Source organism: Sphaerodactylus townsendi, linkage group LG15 (genome assembly GCF_021028975.2).
Source record: "Sphaerodactylus townsendi isolate TG3544 linkage group LG15, MPM_Stown_v2.3, whole genome shotgun sequence".
In the NCBI taxonomy this organism is placed as follows: domain Eukaryota; kingdom Metazoa; phylum Chordata; class Lepidosauria; order Squamata; family Sphaerodactylidae; genus Sphaerodactylus; species Sphaerodactylus townsendi.
The window spans coordinates 31872938-31890267 of NC_059439.1; the positions used below are offsets into that span (position 1 = coordinate 31872938).

A 17330-nucleotide genomic window follows, 5' to 3' on the forward strand; every position below is an offset into this window, starting at 1 on the left:
CAGTGCCGTCCTAGGACAATTTTTCCCAGTCCCTGACAAGCCCCGTGGATAAATCTGGATAAACAATCACCTCTATCTTTAAGAGTGCAATGTCAACGTTAGCCCAAATAAATTCAAAAATACACACGTTGCACTCTGCCTGTGTCCAATCTTATATATTGATCTTACATATTGATCTTATATGTAAGATCAATATATAAGATTGGACACAGCCAGAGTGCAACGTGTGTATTTTTGAATTTATTTGGGCTAAATCTGGATAAAAACATCCCAAAGATCCTGGCCCGGGGTGAGGTCATGTTAAAGAGGGAGCAAGCTTGTCTTCTGCTACTCCAGAGCCTGGGACACAGAGGCTCCTTCCGCACATGCCGAATAATGCACTTTCAAACTGCTTTCAGTGCTCTTTGAATGGCAAAATCCACTTGCAAACAGTTGTGAAAGTGGTTTGAAAACGCATTATTTGGCGGGTGCGGAAGGGGCCAGAGTAATGGATTCAAGGTGCAGGAAAAGAGATTCCACCTGAATATCAGGAAAAAAACTTTCTAACCCTCAGGGCTGTTCAACAGCAGGATTCACTGCCTCGCAGAGTGGTGGAGTCACCTTTGGAGGTTTTTAAACAGAGGCTGGATGAACATATGTCAGAGGAGTGCTGTGATTGTGTGTTCCTGCATGGCAGGGGGTTGGACTGGATGGCCCTTGGGGGTCTCTCCCAACTCTATGATTCTATGAAAGGAAGGGCGAAGGGCTGCTTGCTTGCTTGCTTGCCAGAGCAGGGGGAACTGCCGGCGCAGGGATAGGGTTTCCCGGGGACGGGCTTCCTGGGGGCACACGGGCGCCTGCAATCTGGGCTGGCCGGGGAGCTGCTGCAGACCCCGGGGGAGAGAGCCAGGTAGGCGCCGATCCTTGCTTTCTGGGCTTGCGGCTGGGAGACAAAGGGGCGTGGAGAGGGAAGGTGGAGAGGCTTGCAGAGCTTGCAGCCCTGCCAATGCAATGGGGGCGGTGCATTTATGACCCCCTGCCCCCCCCCCCGAGGGTTGCCAAGCTCGGAGTGGGGGCTGCAGACCTCCCAGAACAACTGATTCCCAGGCGAAAGTGAAGGAGGAAATGGCTGTTTTGGAGCGGGGGGGTGGGGGTGGGGGGCTCGGTGGCATCTCCAGCTCTGCCCTTCCCAGGCTGAGCTCAGAAACGTCCAGGAATTCTCCACCCCGGAGTTGGCAACCCTGCCAGGCTTGTCCTGCTGCGCTGCCGTCACTTGAGGACGGGGAGGAATAGGGTCCCAGCAGCTCTAAGGCTCCTTCCGCACATGCAGAATAAGGCACTTTCAAGCTGCTTTCAGTGCTCTTTGAAACTGTGCGGAATGGCAAAATCCACTTGCAAACGGTTGTGAAAGTGGTTTGAAAACGCATTATATTGCGTGTGCAGAAAGGGCCTAAAAGTAGAATTGCTGAAGCTATAGTTAAGTTTCTCGAGGGGTCCAGGGGTGCTTTGGGTATGCTGTTATGTTTTGGGGGGTTTTTTTTACCTTTGCAGGGTCAAAGTTCTGGTTATTTGACATCTACCTCAGTGCCAGTTTTAGGCATTGTGATTATTATCTGTGTAATTATTGTAGTGGTTTGGAATTATCTGTATAACTGGATTAAAAGCTCCAGGAGCTGTATTCTAGAAAGATGTGTATTTATGATTGTGTGTGTGTGTGTGTGTGTGTGTACAATGATAATTTTCATGTTCACACACAGCCTGGAGCCTCCCAGAAAGAGAGAGCGTATAACATCTTAATTCTGCATTTCTCGCAAGCAGGTTTTCAGTTCAGCCAATTTTTCCTGTGTCTTTTGGATGGCCCAAAATGAAGACAAGGAACATATCCCAAAACTTTGGGTCTCTGAGGAAGTGGATATCAAAATCTGCCCTGGTAAAAAATGATTGAAACTGCCAATGTATGTGGTATGTGGAGCAGCAGTGGCGTAGGAGGTTAAGAGCTCGTGTATCTAATCTGGAGGAACCGAGTTTGATTCCCAGCTCTGCCGCCTGAGCTGTGGAGGCTTAACAGGGGAATTCAGATTAGCCTGTACACTCCCACACATGCCAGCTGGGTGACCTTGGGTTAGTCACAGCTTCTCGGAGCTCTCTTAGCCCCACCTACCTCACAGGGTGTTTGTTGTGAGGGGGGAAGAAGAAGAAGAAGAAGAAGAAGAAGAAGAAGAAGAAGAAGAAGAAGAAGAAGAAGAAGAAGAAGAAGAAGAAGAAGAAGAAGAAGAAGCAGGAGGAGGAGGAGGAGGAGGAGGAGGAGGAGGAGGAGGAGTTTGGATTTATATCCCCCCTTTCTCTCCTGCAGGAGACTCAAGCTCCTTGCCCTTCCCCCCTCACAACAAACACCCTGTGAGGTAGGTGGGGCTGAGAGAGCTCCGAGAAGCTGTGACTAGCCCAAGGTCACCCAGCTGGCGTGTGTGGGAGTGTACAGGCTAATCTGAATTCCCCAGATAAGCCTCCACAGCTCAGGCAGCGGAGCTGGGAATCAAACCCGGTTCCTCCAGATTAGATACACGAGCTCTTAACCTCCTACACCACTGCTGCAAGGAGATTGTAAGCCCCTTTGAGTCTCCTGCAGGAGAGAAAGGGGGGATAGAAATCCAAATTCTTCTTCTTCTTCCCTCCTTCCTTTGATTGGAGAAATATTTTTAGATGCGGGCTATACGTGGCGTATTCTTGCAACCTGGATGCCCATGTTCTGTAATTACAACCAGCCATAAAATAAGTATTCCTTGCTTTGTATAGTTCGTTCTGCTTCTCTGTTTGGCGCTTTTAAATAACTTGGATGTTCTCAGAAGTGGGACACACTGAGAGAACAGAGAGGAGAGACATGAAGATGTTTCCAAATCATCAGCAAGTAGCAACCTCCTTTTTTGTGCTGAATTCTGTGTCTGGTGGCACATGTGAAACCTGTTTTCAGAACCAGTGTCCAGTTCTGGAACATGTGAGAGAGCCAGTATGTTGCAGTGCTACTGAGCAATGGACTGGATGTGGGCAACCCAGGTTTAATTCCTTGCTCCACCATGAGAGCTCAGCAGGTGACCTATTAGAGATCAAAGACCCTTCGACATGCTGGTGTGACTCTGCTGATACTGTAATGGCATCACTTCATCACACATACTCTCAGCCTAATTTACCTCACAGGGTTGTTGTGACGATAAAATGGAGGCGAGGAAAAGAGGTCAGCTCCTTTGGGTCCCCATTGGGGAGAAAGGTGGGGCAGAAATGATAGAATTATTTTTAAAAATGTGTAGTGTTAATAAGGTCAAGAATTTTTTTCCCTTGCCACTGAATAACCACAGCCTCTTAACACATTTAGCGTTCAGACTGATGCCAACCAGCCTCGGGACTTCCTGGCAGGCATGAGTTACAGCAGCTGTTTTTCAAGAAATCTACACACAGTTTAATGTTTAACTTCCTAACGGAATGAAGTTAACTGAGGCCAGAACCTTGAGACAGCAGGGCACGAGATCTGACCAATCATGGGCGTTCTCAGATTCTCGATCAGGGCGAGGAAAAAACTTTTAAGCGCTCGTGATATGGAGTGCCCACAGTTCTGACAAAGTTCTTATTTTTCTGCACAGATGACGAGGTGATGGAAGAGGGAACCGAATTCCTTGCCGATGCATCGCTTCTTAAAAGCACTGCTCAGAATCTCCAAAGCGTCTGCAAGAGCCAGGAGAAGCCGAAGGTGGCTCCCCCGCCGCTCAGGCGTCGGCAGAGACGCTCCAACGCACCAGGTTTGGGAGGTTACATCAACATGCTGGGCATCCTGGAAGACCCGCCGGCCGGCAGTTCCAACAGGCGGGTGCTGGAGAAACCGTTCCACTGCACCGATTGCGGGAAGAGCTTCTCCCAGAGCTCCAACCTGATAGAGCACCAGAGAATCCACACGGGGGAACGCCCTTTCACGTGCAGCGAGTGTGAGAAGAGCTTCAGCCGCAGCAGCACCCTTTTGGAACACCAGCGCACTCACACGGGCGAGAAGCCTTACACGTGCACGGAGTGCGGGCGGGGCTTCAGCCGGAGCTCCACCCTCACGGAGCACCAGCGCACCCACACCGGGGAGACGCCCTTCCCATGCCGGGAGTGCGGGAAGGCCTTCAGCCGCACCTCCAACCTGGTCAAGCACCTGCGCACCCACTCGGGCGAGAAGCCCTACACCTGCGCGCTCTGCGGGAAGCGCTTCTCCCTTAGCTCCAACCTGCTGAAGCACGAGCGCACCCACTCGGGGGAGAAGCCCTTCCCTTGCACCCTCTGTGGGAAGTGCTTCAAGAAGAAGACCCATTTGGTGTCCCACCACCGGGTGCACACCGGGGAGCGGCCCTACTGGTGCGAGGAGTGCGGGAAGTGCTTCTCCCAGAGCTCCATCCTCATCGAGCACCAGAGAATCCACACGGGAGAAAGGCCCTACAAGTGTGCGGACTGCGGGAAGTGCTTCTGCGTGAGCTCCAACCTCATCAAGCACCAGAGAATCCACACGGGAGAAAAGCCGTACGCCTGCTCGGTCTGCGGGAAAGCTTTCCGTTACAAGCCCCAGTTCACCCGTCACCAGAAGCAGATGCATTCGGAAGAGAGCAAACCGGTCACGGCTCTCACCGTGGGCCCCTGGGCAGAGACCACTGCTATCTTACAAGCATCTGAACAAGCATAGAGTTCTTTTGTAGGTTTGCTCCGCTTCTCCTTCTCTAATACTATTAGTCTCTGTAGAACTGTGTCCCAGGACTATCCCAGGCTGCTGTTTCCCAACCCGGATCTAGCAACCCTAGCAGGGCATAATATCATATAGTCCAGCGTGGGCGCCAGCGTGACATAGTGGTTAAGAGCAGATGCATTCTAATCTGGAGAACCGGATTTGATTCCCCTCTCCACCTGAGTGGCAGAGGCTTATCTGGTGAACCAGATGCGTTTCCGCTCTCCTACATTCCTGCTGGGTGACCTTCAGCTAGTCACAGTTCTCTCAGAACTCTCTCAGCCCCACCTACCTCACAAGGTGTCTGTTGTGGGGAGAGGAAGGGAAAGGAGCTCGTAAGCAACCTTGAGTCTCCTTACAAGAGAGAAAAGTGGGGTATAAATCCAAACTCCTCCTCCTCCACCACCTCTTGCAGCAGCTGCTGCTGCTGGAATTGATCTGCCATCTGGAGATCAGGTCTAACTCCAGGAGAAAGCCACCCTCTGCCTTAAGACTGACAAGGCAACTCTGTTCTCCCTGTAAATTCACAGACAACAAACAGCTCCATTGTTTTCAAGATACTAGAGGCACTTCGGTTCCATTGTTGAATCTCCCTGAAATATGATTTCCATTGTTGTATATCTCTGAAATATGAGTTCAGTATCACTGCCTGGGGGAGGGGTGGGGACCTTCCTTTGTGAGCAGAAGGTTTGTTACCTAAATCCTGCCCATTGTAAATAAAAAAATAAGTGTTCTCCCAGTTATTGTGTACACTGCAGTCATTTTTTCCCCCAAAATTTGTATGAGGTTGGGATGTTGGAAATATCTGGATTGACAGGAATGTTCAATCCACTGGATGACAATAGCCTGAAGATACCAAGTCTGAGGAATGAAGATGGTTCAGGTAGGGTTGGGCTCCTACCTTGTGGTCTGTTAACCTGCCCAGTGCTGCTTTCTGTTCCTTTTAAAAAATGCAAATCTGACCTCTTTTCCAGTGCTGTATGAATGAATGTTCAAACTGGATGCTTATTGGCGTAGGAGGTTAAGAGCTCGTGTATCTAATCTGGAGGAACCGGGTTTGATTCCCAGCTCTGCCGCCTGAGCTGTGGAGGCTTATCTGGGGAATTCAGATTAGCCTGTACACTCCCACGCACGCCAGCTGGGTAACCTTGGACTAGTCACAGCTTCTCGGAGCTCTCTCAGCCCCACCTACCTCACAGGGTGTTTGTTGTGAGGGAGGAAGGGCAAGGAGATTGTCAGCCCATGCAGGAGAGAAAGGGGGATATAAATCCAAACTATTATTATTATTATTATTATTATTATTATTATTATTATTATTATTATTATTATTATTATTATTATTATTATTATTATTATTATTATTATTATTGGGTCACTGGAAAAGCTGGTTACAGTGCACCATGCTCTTTGTGTATTTGCTACTGGAAGACTAAAAAGGTAACTCCCTGGTGAAACAGAAGTCTTGAGGTGCCTTAAGGACAAGCAACATTGATTTTAGCTGGACCTTTTGTGAGTCAATTCATTCCCACAGAAATCCGAAGAGTGCGATCTTCTGAAGATGGGAACTGTGGCTCATGAACTCCCTCTGAAATATAAGTTGTTAGTCCTTAAGGGCCCACTGGACTTTAGTTTTAGTTTGCTCCCAGTAGACATAAGAACATAAGAACTAGCCTGCTGGATCAGACCAGAGTTCATCTAGTCCAGCACTCTACTACTTGCAGTGGCCCACCAGGTGCCATTGGGAGCTCACGTGCAGGATGTGAAAGCAACGGCCTTCTGCTGCTGCTGCTGCTCCCGAGCACAGTCTGCTATGGCATTTGCAATCTCAGTCTAGCATGGCTGGCCCGTTTGCTTTCCTGGGACCATTTCTTCCACACCTTATCCCAAGCCATGCCAAGGACCTGGGCCAAAGGCCTAAGACAGTGATGGCGAACCTATGGCACAGGTGCCAGAGGTGGCACTCGGAGCTGTCTCTGTAGGCACGCATGCACAGAGTTCGTCATGTGGGTGGCGGAAAATCACACACACCCCCACACCCCCACACACACATCTAGGCTGGCCTGGGTCACTGAGCACAATGTGCACGCATCGCAGTGAGCAGGGAGAACTCAGCTGACGGGCCTGGTGCCTATACTCTGGGTGACTGCTACCTGGTGTGGGGGGGCAGAGGAGGCAGAGATGCTAGAGAGGCACAGAGCGGTGCACGCAGGACTTGCTGGAGGCTAGAGCAGGCTGGCCCCTGCTCGAGCAAGTGGGGCGGAGGAAGAGGGAGCCAACCATTTTTTTCTAAACTAAAACCTCAGCATTCAGGTTAAATGGCCGTGTTGGCACTTTGCGATAAATAAGTGGGGTTTGGGTTGCAATTTGGGCACTCGGTCTCGAAAAGGTTCGCCATCAGTGGCCTAAGACCTCTCTTGCAGTACAACATCTGGCATCCATCAGTGCCATAGGTGGCTGAGAAAAGCTATCAGCTCAGTGACTTTTCCCACCCTCCTGCTCCAAGCTTGTCTCAGCAGCCGCAAGAGTGGCAGAGAGCCACCACAACGTTGCGCTTATTATCCTGGATTAGGATTTGGAGGCTCAGGTTCAAAACTCCCTTTTGCTATGAAGCTCACGGGGTAACCTTATGCCAATCATGCAGCCGACCTAGCCTACCTTACAGGGTTGTTGTTAGGGGGAAATTGTGAGAGGGATCGGGTTGGCTGCCTTAAACTCCTTATTTATTATTTTGTTTTTAAATCCAGTTTTGTTTTTAAATGCTCCCCAGCAAACACCAGGCTTGAAAGAAAGGTGGGCTAAAATATTTTTTAAAATATTTTAAATGCTCCCCGGCAAACACCGGGCTTGGAAGAACAGTGGGCTAAAAAGCAGACTAGGTTGAAGTCGTTACGTGCGACGCAAGGAATAGGCGAGACGCAGCGATATGAGGGTCCGGTGGAGAGAAGCCAGCGGCAGGCCAATCTCCCAATCTCTGGTCCCTGGCACCTTTTATTAGGGTTTTCCAAGAGGGCGGGAGAGCGGGAGAATACTGTACAGTACATGACTCATAGGGGCTGCGTACGTGCGGGAGGAAACGTTCCTGTCTGGGCCTAATCCATACCTGGGGGTATGTACCTTTTGTCCCTTTGTCCAGGGCATCCCATGACCGTGAGTCATGGGGGTCTTGTGACAGGTGAGCTCACCTGCCCAGAGGGCAACAGATGGCGCAGGCATTCCTGTGCTCTGTCTGAGGCTCTGCCGGGTTAAGCTGGCTCACCCCTACATCAGGTGGTAGAAGGCTCCAGAACCAGGCAGTAACCCAGTTCACTACCAAGCAAAGGAATGAAAAGAGCCTTTCCCCATCTATCTCAAGTAATTTCCCTCAAGTTTATTTATTTCAAAGGTGTGTGTGGTTTCTCAGCCATATGTCAAAAGCAGGAAAGTATTTCTGCACGTGCTCAGAGGCCATCTGTCCTTATGCTACCATTTTTAAATGACATTTTCCTCTCAAGTGGCTCAGAGGTATTCTCATCTCAGGACTGGCTTAATTTTTTTAAAAAAGCCACTCATGCTAGTTAAGGGGGGTGCCCCTCTATTTCAATGAGGCATCATATCAAAAACGAGCTCCATCTTTCTCGCAGCCCTCTGACCCCCGTCGGAATCGGCAGCTGAAGAAATAAGCAGCGTCAATTATTGCATCGCGCGAGACCGGGTAAGATCTGGGTGGAAAGGTTTGCGATTCTGGCATCACAAGTATGGCTGCGTCGTAATACAGAAAAGAAGAAGAGAAGAAGAGTTTGGATTTATATCCCCCCTTTCTCTCCTGTAGGAGACTCAAAGGGGCTTACAATCTCCTTGCCCTTCCCCCCCTCACAACAAACACCCTGTGAGGTCCCCCCCCCCACCCCCCCCCCCCCCCACCCCCCCCCCCCCCCACCCCCCCCCCCCCCCACCCCCCCCCCCCCCCACCCCCCCCCCCCCCCACCCCCCCCAATAAGCCTCCACAGCTCAGGCGGCAGAGCTGGGAATCAAATCCGGTTCCTCCAGATTAGATACACGAGCTCTTAACCTCTTACGCCAAAGGTGACATTGGATGTTGTAGTGATGCACTGCTGACCCAGCAGGACCGTAGTAGAAGCGCGCGCCCCCCCCCACTCCGCGTCTCGTCTCGTTCTTGCGCTGACCACGTGGTACGACTACAGATGTTTTATTTGGGCCACGTGAAAAGTAAAAACCTTGCAGCTGTTTCCCCTCTGCTGGGAGAGGCAGGCAGTGACAGTGACAGTGACGGGGCCATGGCTGGGGGGGGGGGGCATGGCCTTTGCATGCCAAAACACCCACATTTGATCCCTGCTGCCTCCGGTTAAAGGATCTCAGCAGGCTGATGTAGGGAAAGGCCCTTCTTTGCCAAAGACCTGCCAGTCAAGAGCACCAGAGATGCCCTGATAGTTTAAACAGACATAAGGATGCAATTAGGTCCAGCGTGCCATAAAATGCCTTCTGTCACTGCCAGTAGCTCACTAGAAGAAGAAATACTGACAGTTCCAGTCCAGACCATTCAAATTTCTGGTCTAGAAATCCCTACATGGGCAAGAATTGGGTCTCGGAAGACCGGCCTGCCCTTGTATGATTCTGCCCCTATTCCAGGCTTCGCTGAGTAGGGTTGCCGTTTACTCCAAGGAAAACTGATCTCTCTCAAGCCCCTCCCCCCCTTTTGTTTCTGGTTGTTAGTGGATCCTCAAGAACAGAGTAGGGCAGTGGTGGCGAACCTATGGCACGGGTGCCAGAGGTGGCACTCAGAGCCCTCTCTGTGGGCACACGCAAACAGAGTCCCCCCCCCCCATCTAGTCATCTAAGTAATGGCCTTGGGCTGCTCACGGAGCTCGATATAGCATTAAACCTAAGACCTAGTTTTGGGGAAGCAGTGTAGGTAACCCTGTTAAGCGCTGTTAAACCCCACTGATTTTCATGTGTAGAACTAAAGCACGATCCTTTACTTGGGAGTAAGCTCGGTGGCTGGCAATGGGGCTTGCTTCTGAGTAAACCCTCCTAGGGTCGTGATTCACCCGTTGGAAGAGATGCACGGTTGCTTCAAAGCAAAGCCACCAACTACCACCAAGCTTACTCCCGAGTAACGCACGCCTCGGAGCCAACCGTTTTTTCTAAACGAAAACCTCAGTATTCCGGTTAAATGGCCGTGTTGGCACTTTGAAATATATAAGTGGTTTTGGGTTGCAATTTGGGCAACTCAGACTCGAAAAGGTTCGCCACCACTGGAGTAGGGGCAAAAAACCAGGGGTCTGCAAAGGGCATGGGGGAAGGGAATGGGAACATCTCCTCTCGCTCTTTCGCAAACAAATGCTGTCGGGAAGAAACCGATGCTTGGGTACAGGCCACTGTCTTTTCAACAGCAGGCAAAAGCCATCTTGTCTTTCCAAGTGACATACAACTTCATGCGGGGTTGCCAGCCTCCAGGTGGAACCTGGAGAAATCAGTTTCCCCGGAGAAAAGGGCAGCTTCAGAGGGCTGCCTGTCAGGCATCGCAGCCCCGCGTCCCCAGACTCTGCCCGGCACAGGCTCTGCCCTCAAATTCCCAAGAATTTTCCTTCTTGGAGTTGGCAACCCTACAAAATTGTTTTTGAGTGCCAGCGAGGTGTAGTGGTTAGGAGGTTAAGAGCTCGTGTATCTAATCTGGAGGAACCGGGCTTGATTCCCAGCTCTGCCGCCTGAGCTGTGGAGGCTGATCTGGGGAATTCAGATTAGCCTGTGCACTCCCACACACGCCAGCTGGGTGACCTTGGGCTAGTCACAGCTTCTCGGAGCTCTCTCAGCCCCACCTACCTCACAGGGTGTTTGTTGTGAGGGGGGAAGGGCAAGGAGATTGTCAGCCCCTTTGAGTCTCCTGCAGGAGAGAAAGGGGGGATATAAATCCAAACTCCTCCTCCTCCTCCTCTTCTTCCTCTTCTTCTTCTTCTTCCTCTTCTTCAGAGCAGGTGGATTCTAATCGGGAGAACCGGGTTGGATCCCCCACTCCTCCACCTGAGTCACAGATCTCCTGAGCCCCACCTTCCTCACAAGGTGTCTGTTGTGGGGAGAGGAAGGGAAAGGAGCTTGAGTCTCCTCAGGAGAGAAATGTGGGGTATAAATCCAAATTCCTCCTCTTCTTCTTCTTGGTGTATTCTCCTTCCACCCCTGCATCCCACTCCACGCACAGATACTGGCTGTTCTGTTAATTTTAGTCTTGCTTTCATTTTCATTTTATCCTGGGATTGTTTACATTTTTGTTTGCAAACCGCTTCAAAGATCACGGGGCGGGAAGGTGAATCAGGGATTCTTTAAACTTATAAAAACTCCCACTTTGCTGTTTTAAATCCCTGTAAGTCAGCTGTGCCGTGATTGCATACACAAACACAAAGGGACCGAAAGCTCCGGTTTCCTATGCCACCCCCCCTTGCCCAGGGTGTCTCTTCTGGTTGCCTAGCAACTGCCTCCAGCATTCCTCTTCCCCCCTCCCTTTGATTCCCCCTGCATCATGTGAACTGTTGTGAGGATGTGACATCATCACTGGGTTCCCTCTGCCACTCTGCAGGCATTACCGAGCTGCAAACTATGGGACTGTGATAACTGTCTAATAATGCTCTGAGGTTGAGCTCTCTTCTCTCTTTGCGGGGAGGAACAGACGGGTGTTGGAAAAACGTCAGCTCTACCAGGATCTGGTGAAACTGTCCAGGATGGAGCAGAAGGACTTGCAAGAGACGGAAGAATGGGAGAGGTTTGGAGAGGCAGGTAAGAAGGGGGAACACATCTTTTGTCAGGGAGCCAGATGGGGGGGAGGCGAATGCCAGACGTCCCTTTCTCGTCTCACACTCGATTGCAGATTAAAAATAGAAGCAGGGCGATTCCTTTTGTTTGTGGCCCGCTCGTGTGCAGATGTCAAGAGGCGAGAGGTTTTTGAGTTGTGCAAAATCCTTCAGACGTTGCTGCTCAAAACAAATGCTAGGGGTGCGTGTGATGTAACACAAGCTGATGGAAATGCCTGGGATTTTTTAAAAAAAATTGCGCATGTGAGTAATGCTGTCGGTAAATAGCAAACTTCTGAGGTGCACAGAACTCTTCTTCAGGTTTAAAGGTTGTTTTGTCACCCAAATAGCTGCTGCAATAAAAACCGTGACAGGAATAATTTTCAATCCTATGTAGCTCTCGCTGAGACTACAAACATGGAGCTGGGTGGTGAGAACATTCAGTAATGCTGTCGGTAAATAGCAAACTTCTGAGGTGCACAGAACTCTTCTTCAGGTTTAAAGATTGTTTTGTCACCCAAATAGCTGCTGCAATAAAAACCGTGACTGGAATAATTTTCAATCCTATGTAGCTCTCGCTGAGACTACAAACATGGAGCTGGGCGGTGAGAACATTCCAAAAAGGAGAGTCCAGTTGTGTTCTGCAGAGCTGGAATAGTTTGGAATGATAAGAGGAAGGCGCTAAAAAGCAAAAATACCACCTTGCCTCTGTTGCTTTGGTTCACGTGATCCTGACAGAGCAATCTTAATCGGGTCTACTGAGGTCTGTTCAGTGGGGCTTCCTTCCCCGAAAGTGTTCTCAGGATCGTGTGGTAGCTCTGTGACTCCTGGCTCTGCGGTTAGCTAGTTCAGGATCGTGTCCAAAGGTAACAAGCTTGAGAGGTGAGTGGCCGAGTGAGGAAAAGCACGGCCAACTTCCAGTTCAATTCAGGTTGACTTGCTATGAATATAGTCAGGAGGAAATGAGCCAATGGTCAGCTGTCATTTCCCCACTCCTACATTCCTGCTGGGTGACCTTGGGCTAGTCGCAGTTGTTTGCAGCTCTCTCAGCCCCACCTGTCTCACAAGGTGTCTGTCACGGGGAGAGGAAGGGAAAGGAGTTTGTAAGCCCCTTTTAATCTCCTTACAGGAGAGAAAGGGGGGTGTAAATCCAAACCTCCTCCTCCATGATTTTGCTCCGTTTCTGCAACAGATTCCTTTTCTGTTTTCCTTCTAGAAGGTGCGGTGGTTGGAAGTCAAGAAGAAGATCTTCCAAAAAGTGTATTGGACGATGAAGAAGAAATGGAGGAGTTGTTCCTGGAAGCCCCTCTGAGTCCTGAGCAGATAGGGATGTTGTCAGAAAGCGAGGGCAGCCCAGCAAGACAACCGAGGGACCAAGAAAGTGGTAACATAAGGGAGGTAGAGCCACACCACGTGAATAATGCGCAGATTCCCGCTGTCTGCAGAAGTCAGGCCCTGGCAGAGAAACACCAGTGGAGGAGCCCGCTGAGAAAGCACCCGGCGAAGGAGGCTTCCCACAATCCTCCAGGCTTTATCAACCTCTTGGGCATCTTGGAACCCCCTCCTCCGGAACTCCCTCCCCCTTCCAGCCGCAAGCCGGCGGATAAGCCCTACCATTGCACCGAGTGTGGGAAGAGCTTTTCGCAGAGCTCCGTGCTGATCGAGCACCAGCGAATCCACACAGGGGAGAGGCCCTTCGTGTGCAACGTGTGCGGCAAGCGCTTCTCCCAAAGCTCCACGTTGATGGGGCACCAGAGGATCCACACCGGCGAGAAACCCTTCACCTGCCCGGAGTGCGGGAGGGGCTTCAGCCGCAGTTCGGCCTTGACTGAGCACCAGCGCACCCACACCGGGGAGACGCCCTTCCCGTGCCGGGAGTGCGGGAAGGCCTTCAGCCGCACCTCCAACCTGGTCAAGCACCTGCGCACCCACTCGGGCGAGAAGCCCTACACCTGCGCGCTCTGCGGGAAGCGCTTCTCCCTTAGCTCCAATCTGCTGAAGCACGAGCGCACCCACTCGGGGGAGAAGCCCTTTCCCTGCCCGCTGTGTGGGAAATGCTTCAAGAAGAAGACCCATTTGGTGTCGCACAACCGGGTGCACACCGGGGAGCGGCCCTACCGGTGCGAGGAGTGCGGGAAGTGCTTCTCCCAGAGTTCTTCCCTCATCGAGCACCAGAGAATCCACACTGGCGAGAAGCCCTACAAATGCACCCAGTGTGGCCGAGGATTCTGTGTCAATTCCAAACTCATCAAGCACCAGAGAATCCACACGGGGGAGAAACCGTACGCCTGCTCCGCCTGCGGGAAGACCTTCCGATACAAGCAGCAGTTTCCACGCCATCAGGCCCACGTCCACCCCGGGGAGGACCATATTTCTGTGCTGACTTTGGGCACCAGTGTTAACATGCTGCTCACATAGGCCAGTCCCTGGCCGTTGGGCTTCCGAACCTTTAGAGACTGACTCCACTTAAAGGCGTACGGCCTGCCAAAGTTGGGGGGGGCTCATAACCTGTCCAGCCTAGTGCTGACTTATGGGGTAGGTCCTAGGAACTGCCAAACATATTTCTGGTACCATAAATGCAGTCCACTCTTGCGCATTTTGTTTAGGAAATAAGTGCCACTTAACTGAGCTGAGTGATAGGGCTTACTTTCGAGTTAAGCATGGATTAATTCCAGTCAGACATGGGGGGCAGAGGGGGGAGGGTCTGGCTTCCAATACAAGTTCCAGACTCTTTTTCAACAAGCTACACTTTGGAATTACGGTTATTCCTTTATTGGAAATCTGTAGCATGTCACCAGGAAACAGAAGCAAAGTAAACCGAGGCCATATTATTTCAGAATGTATTGATGGTCGTGCCAATGGAGATGCTAACTTGAGGCCCTGTTTCAAAGGAAGATACCCATTCTCACGAGGATTATTTTAATAGAATTACATTGTCTTACATAGTGCACAAGCACCAAGATTGCACGACTTTCCGTCATCTGTGGTATCAACCAGCAACGCCCAGTTTAATGGAAAGGCAAAATGGTTCTATGAGAGCCTTGTTTTTAGTATGTTTGCAGTATTGCCTAAAAAGGCACGCAAATGTGTATTTTCTGAGCCTGGCTCCCCCTTTTTTAATTTGAAAGACAAGCAGAATTATATTGTGATGCTCCTCTTTTTTAGGATATTTACTGTACTACATGGAAGACAGCACTTGGATTTATGAGGGAGTTCTTGATCATCAGTTGTGGGGTTAATTTTTTTAAGGTACGTGTGCAGCATCCAGTGGAGGAGAGCTGCAAAATATTGTCTCTGATTTGTGATTCTAATTAATTATCTCAATGGTCGTTCTATCTGTGTCTTTAAGGTAATCCGCAAAGAACCAGCATATGATTTGTGGGCCTCCGTCTTATTTGCGGTCAGAGGAATTTGGTTGACTGTTGAGACTTCAGGTTAACTCCAACAGCCTCACAGCATCACCTAGCTGTATCATAAGAGTCCATCTTATTAGGATTAGAGGAATTTAGATCAGATGGACTACATCAGCCCCTGCCAGCATGGCCAATTGACCACATGCTGGTGGGGCTGATAACCAGTAGTCCATAACACATCTGAGTGCCAAAGGTTCCGCCACCACGGTACTAGATCATAGCGTTGACAGCCTGCCAGCATAATCGACCATGCTGGCAGGGGCTGATGTAACTGTAGTCCATACCATCTGAGTGCCAAAGGGCCACCGTGCGTATCAGATCATTCTAGATAGTTCGGTAGAATAGGGATTGTATTCTCCAGATGTTCATATGAATTAGCAATTCCCATCAGTCCCTCCCAACACGAAGCTATAATTGGCTATACTGGCAAGAACTGATGGGGAATTATAAGTATCATAAAACATCTGAGAGTGGCTGCGAAGCAGATTGACAATAATCGGGTGTTCTAGAAGGTCTCCCGTATGGTTCACTGGACTGTCAAGAACTCTATGTTCTTCTGTATTCCTAAAAAATTCAGCTTTTAAAGAGCAGCTCAGCAGAATAACTGCATGCAAAGCACAAGTCGAAGCTTACATCTTTCCTTTGTCTAATGCTGGACAGTCTGGAGTGGCTGACTATGCTGGTTCTACCGGATGTGAGCCTTGACTGGAGAGAATGGACTTGTTCTCTCACATGCATTGCGGTAAAATAATTGAGATTACAGTGCCAAGAAATCTGCTGGTTTCAAGGTTTTAATGTCACTCTCTTCCATTCATCTTCACAGAGGGTAGCCCCGCGACTGGCCTGGAGCAGATTTTAGTCCAGTGGGACCTTAGAGGACAGCAAGATTTGGGGGGTATAAGGCTGTCGAAGTTTCCTTGTGTCAGATCGGAGGGAGCCTTTCATCTCTGAAAGCTTGCCTTCACCACCACCCCAGTGTTATTGGTATCTAACACGCCAAGTACTGGACTCCTAATCTTGCCGCTCTTCCATACAGCTTACTAATTAACTGTTGAGTTGGGAGTCTGCCCTCCCTGTGACCTTTAATTTGTCTTCTTGCAAATCCAAACCTTATGTACAAGATTTTGTAAGGAAATTTTTTTTGCTACAATAGATTAAAATTAAATTTTTAAAAACCCAACCAAAAATACAAAGACTATCTAACATACATGCATATTGCCAAAGGCTAGTTTCACGTCCGGAATGCTTGGTGCTGTATGGCTCCGGCCAAATGGTCACGGTTCTAGCATAGAACATTGTGGTGCCCCGCCGTGCTAGAACACGGCCATACAGCCCGGAAACCACACAGCACCCAAACTATCTAACATGCAAACGGATAGAAAGCTAAAAAACATGACACTAGGCCAGGTTGATCTAAGCCCCTGAAGCATCAAGTCAAATTCCAAACGTTACATCTCCAAAACAATCAAGGCACATGTTTACTAATCAGATGCTCTTTCTAGTCATCCAGAAACAAAAAGCTTTATTCCCGTTTCTGTTAATAGGGAGTAGAATCGTCCACTAAATGTTGTAGTGTTGTCCTTGGAGGAGGAGGAGTGCGCAGCAAGCTGTGTAGACTCTCTACCCTGATTGTGTAGTAGCTTTGTACTGTGTTCCTGATCAACTGTGAAAGTTTTCCTTCCTCCGTTTTGCTCTCAAATGCATCATTAAAAACGTAGACATTCATGTCGAAACTCTCTGGTTTTCTCTGCAGCCCACTGAGTTTGTTCTAGGGACGTGGTGTGTTCCAATAAGATTCTCTCTTCTCCCCTCACTCTAAAAAGAATCTACATTTGTCAAAAGGAATCTGGTCGGGTACATTCTGAGGCACACCATGGAAAACATCCTCACAGACAGCAGAGCAGCAATTCCAAAACGGTGCCAAAAGAATCATTTCCTAAAAATTGTCTGTCAGAGGCATGAAATATCTAAGAGCCGTGATTCTCAACCAGGGTTCCGTGGTACCCTGGGGTACCTCATGAGCATGTCCCAGGGGTACCCTGACAATGCTACCGCCTGCCCCCCCCCCCCACCGGAATCAAGTGGATTTTGAAGGGGAGGGGGGAGGGGGGTTTGGAAACCTCATGGGCTTCCTCTAAACAACATTTAAAACAGCATTGTTTTATTTGCCTAAATGCGGTGGATTAGTAGATTTAAGGGAGCCTTTAAATCCCCAAATTCCATGCCGAATAGCAAAACAAACAAACAAATGGGTTGCCACGCTTTCCCTCCCCTGCCACTCCCACACCTACAGGCTACAAAAGGGGAACCTCTAAATGCTAGTAATTGAAATGAACTTCAAGGGTGCTCTTTGAGAGATATGAAGAGACAGGCCTGGCACGAATGTCTAAAAAAGGTTGGGGAAATTGGATCTAAGAG

General features: G+C 49.8%; 1 protein-coding gene across 1 annotated transcript; it reads left to right on the forward strand.

Annotated features, from left to right (window-relative positions):
* The first annotated feature begins 787 nt into the window (after positions 1 to 787).
* LOC125444559 (zinc finger protein 883-like) lies at positions 788 to 14986 on the forward strand. The gene is made up of 4 exons (XM_048517042.1): positions 788 to 889; positions 1798 to 1909; positions 3612 to 4584; positions 13089 to 14986. The coding sequence occupies exons 2-4, from the start codon at positions 1834 to 1836 to the stop codon at positions 13915 to 13917; spliced, it is 1878 nt and encodes a 625-aa protein (XP_048372999.1). The 5' UTR covers positions 788 to 889; positions 1798 to 1833; the 3' UTR covers positions 13918 to 14986.
* The last annotated feature ends 2344 nt before the right edge of the window (positions 14987 to 17330 follow it).

Excerpts from the sequence above, each read along its gene's own strand:
- LOC125444559 (XM_048517042.1), top strand. The coding sequence starts at position 1,834 with ATGGCCCAAAATGAAGACAAGGAACATATCCCAAAACTTTGGGTCTCT. Across the intron at positions 1,910-3,611 it reads GGATATCAAAATCTGCCCTG|ATGACGAGGTGATGGAAGAG; the intron begins GTAAAAAATGAT and ends TTTTCTGCACAG. Across the intron at positions 4,585-13,088 it reads CAGTTCACCCGTCACCAGAA|CCGCAAGCCGGCGGATAAGC; the intron begins GCAGATGCATTC and ends TCCCCCTTCCAG.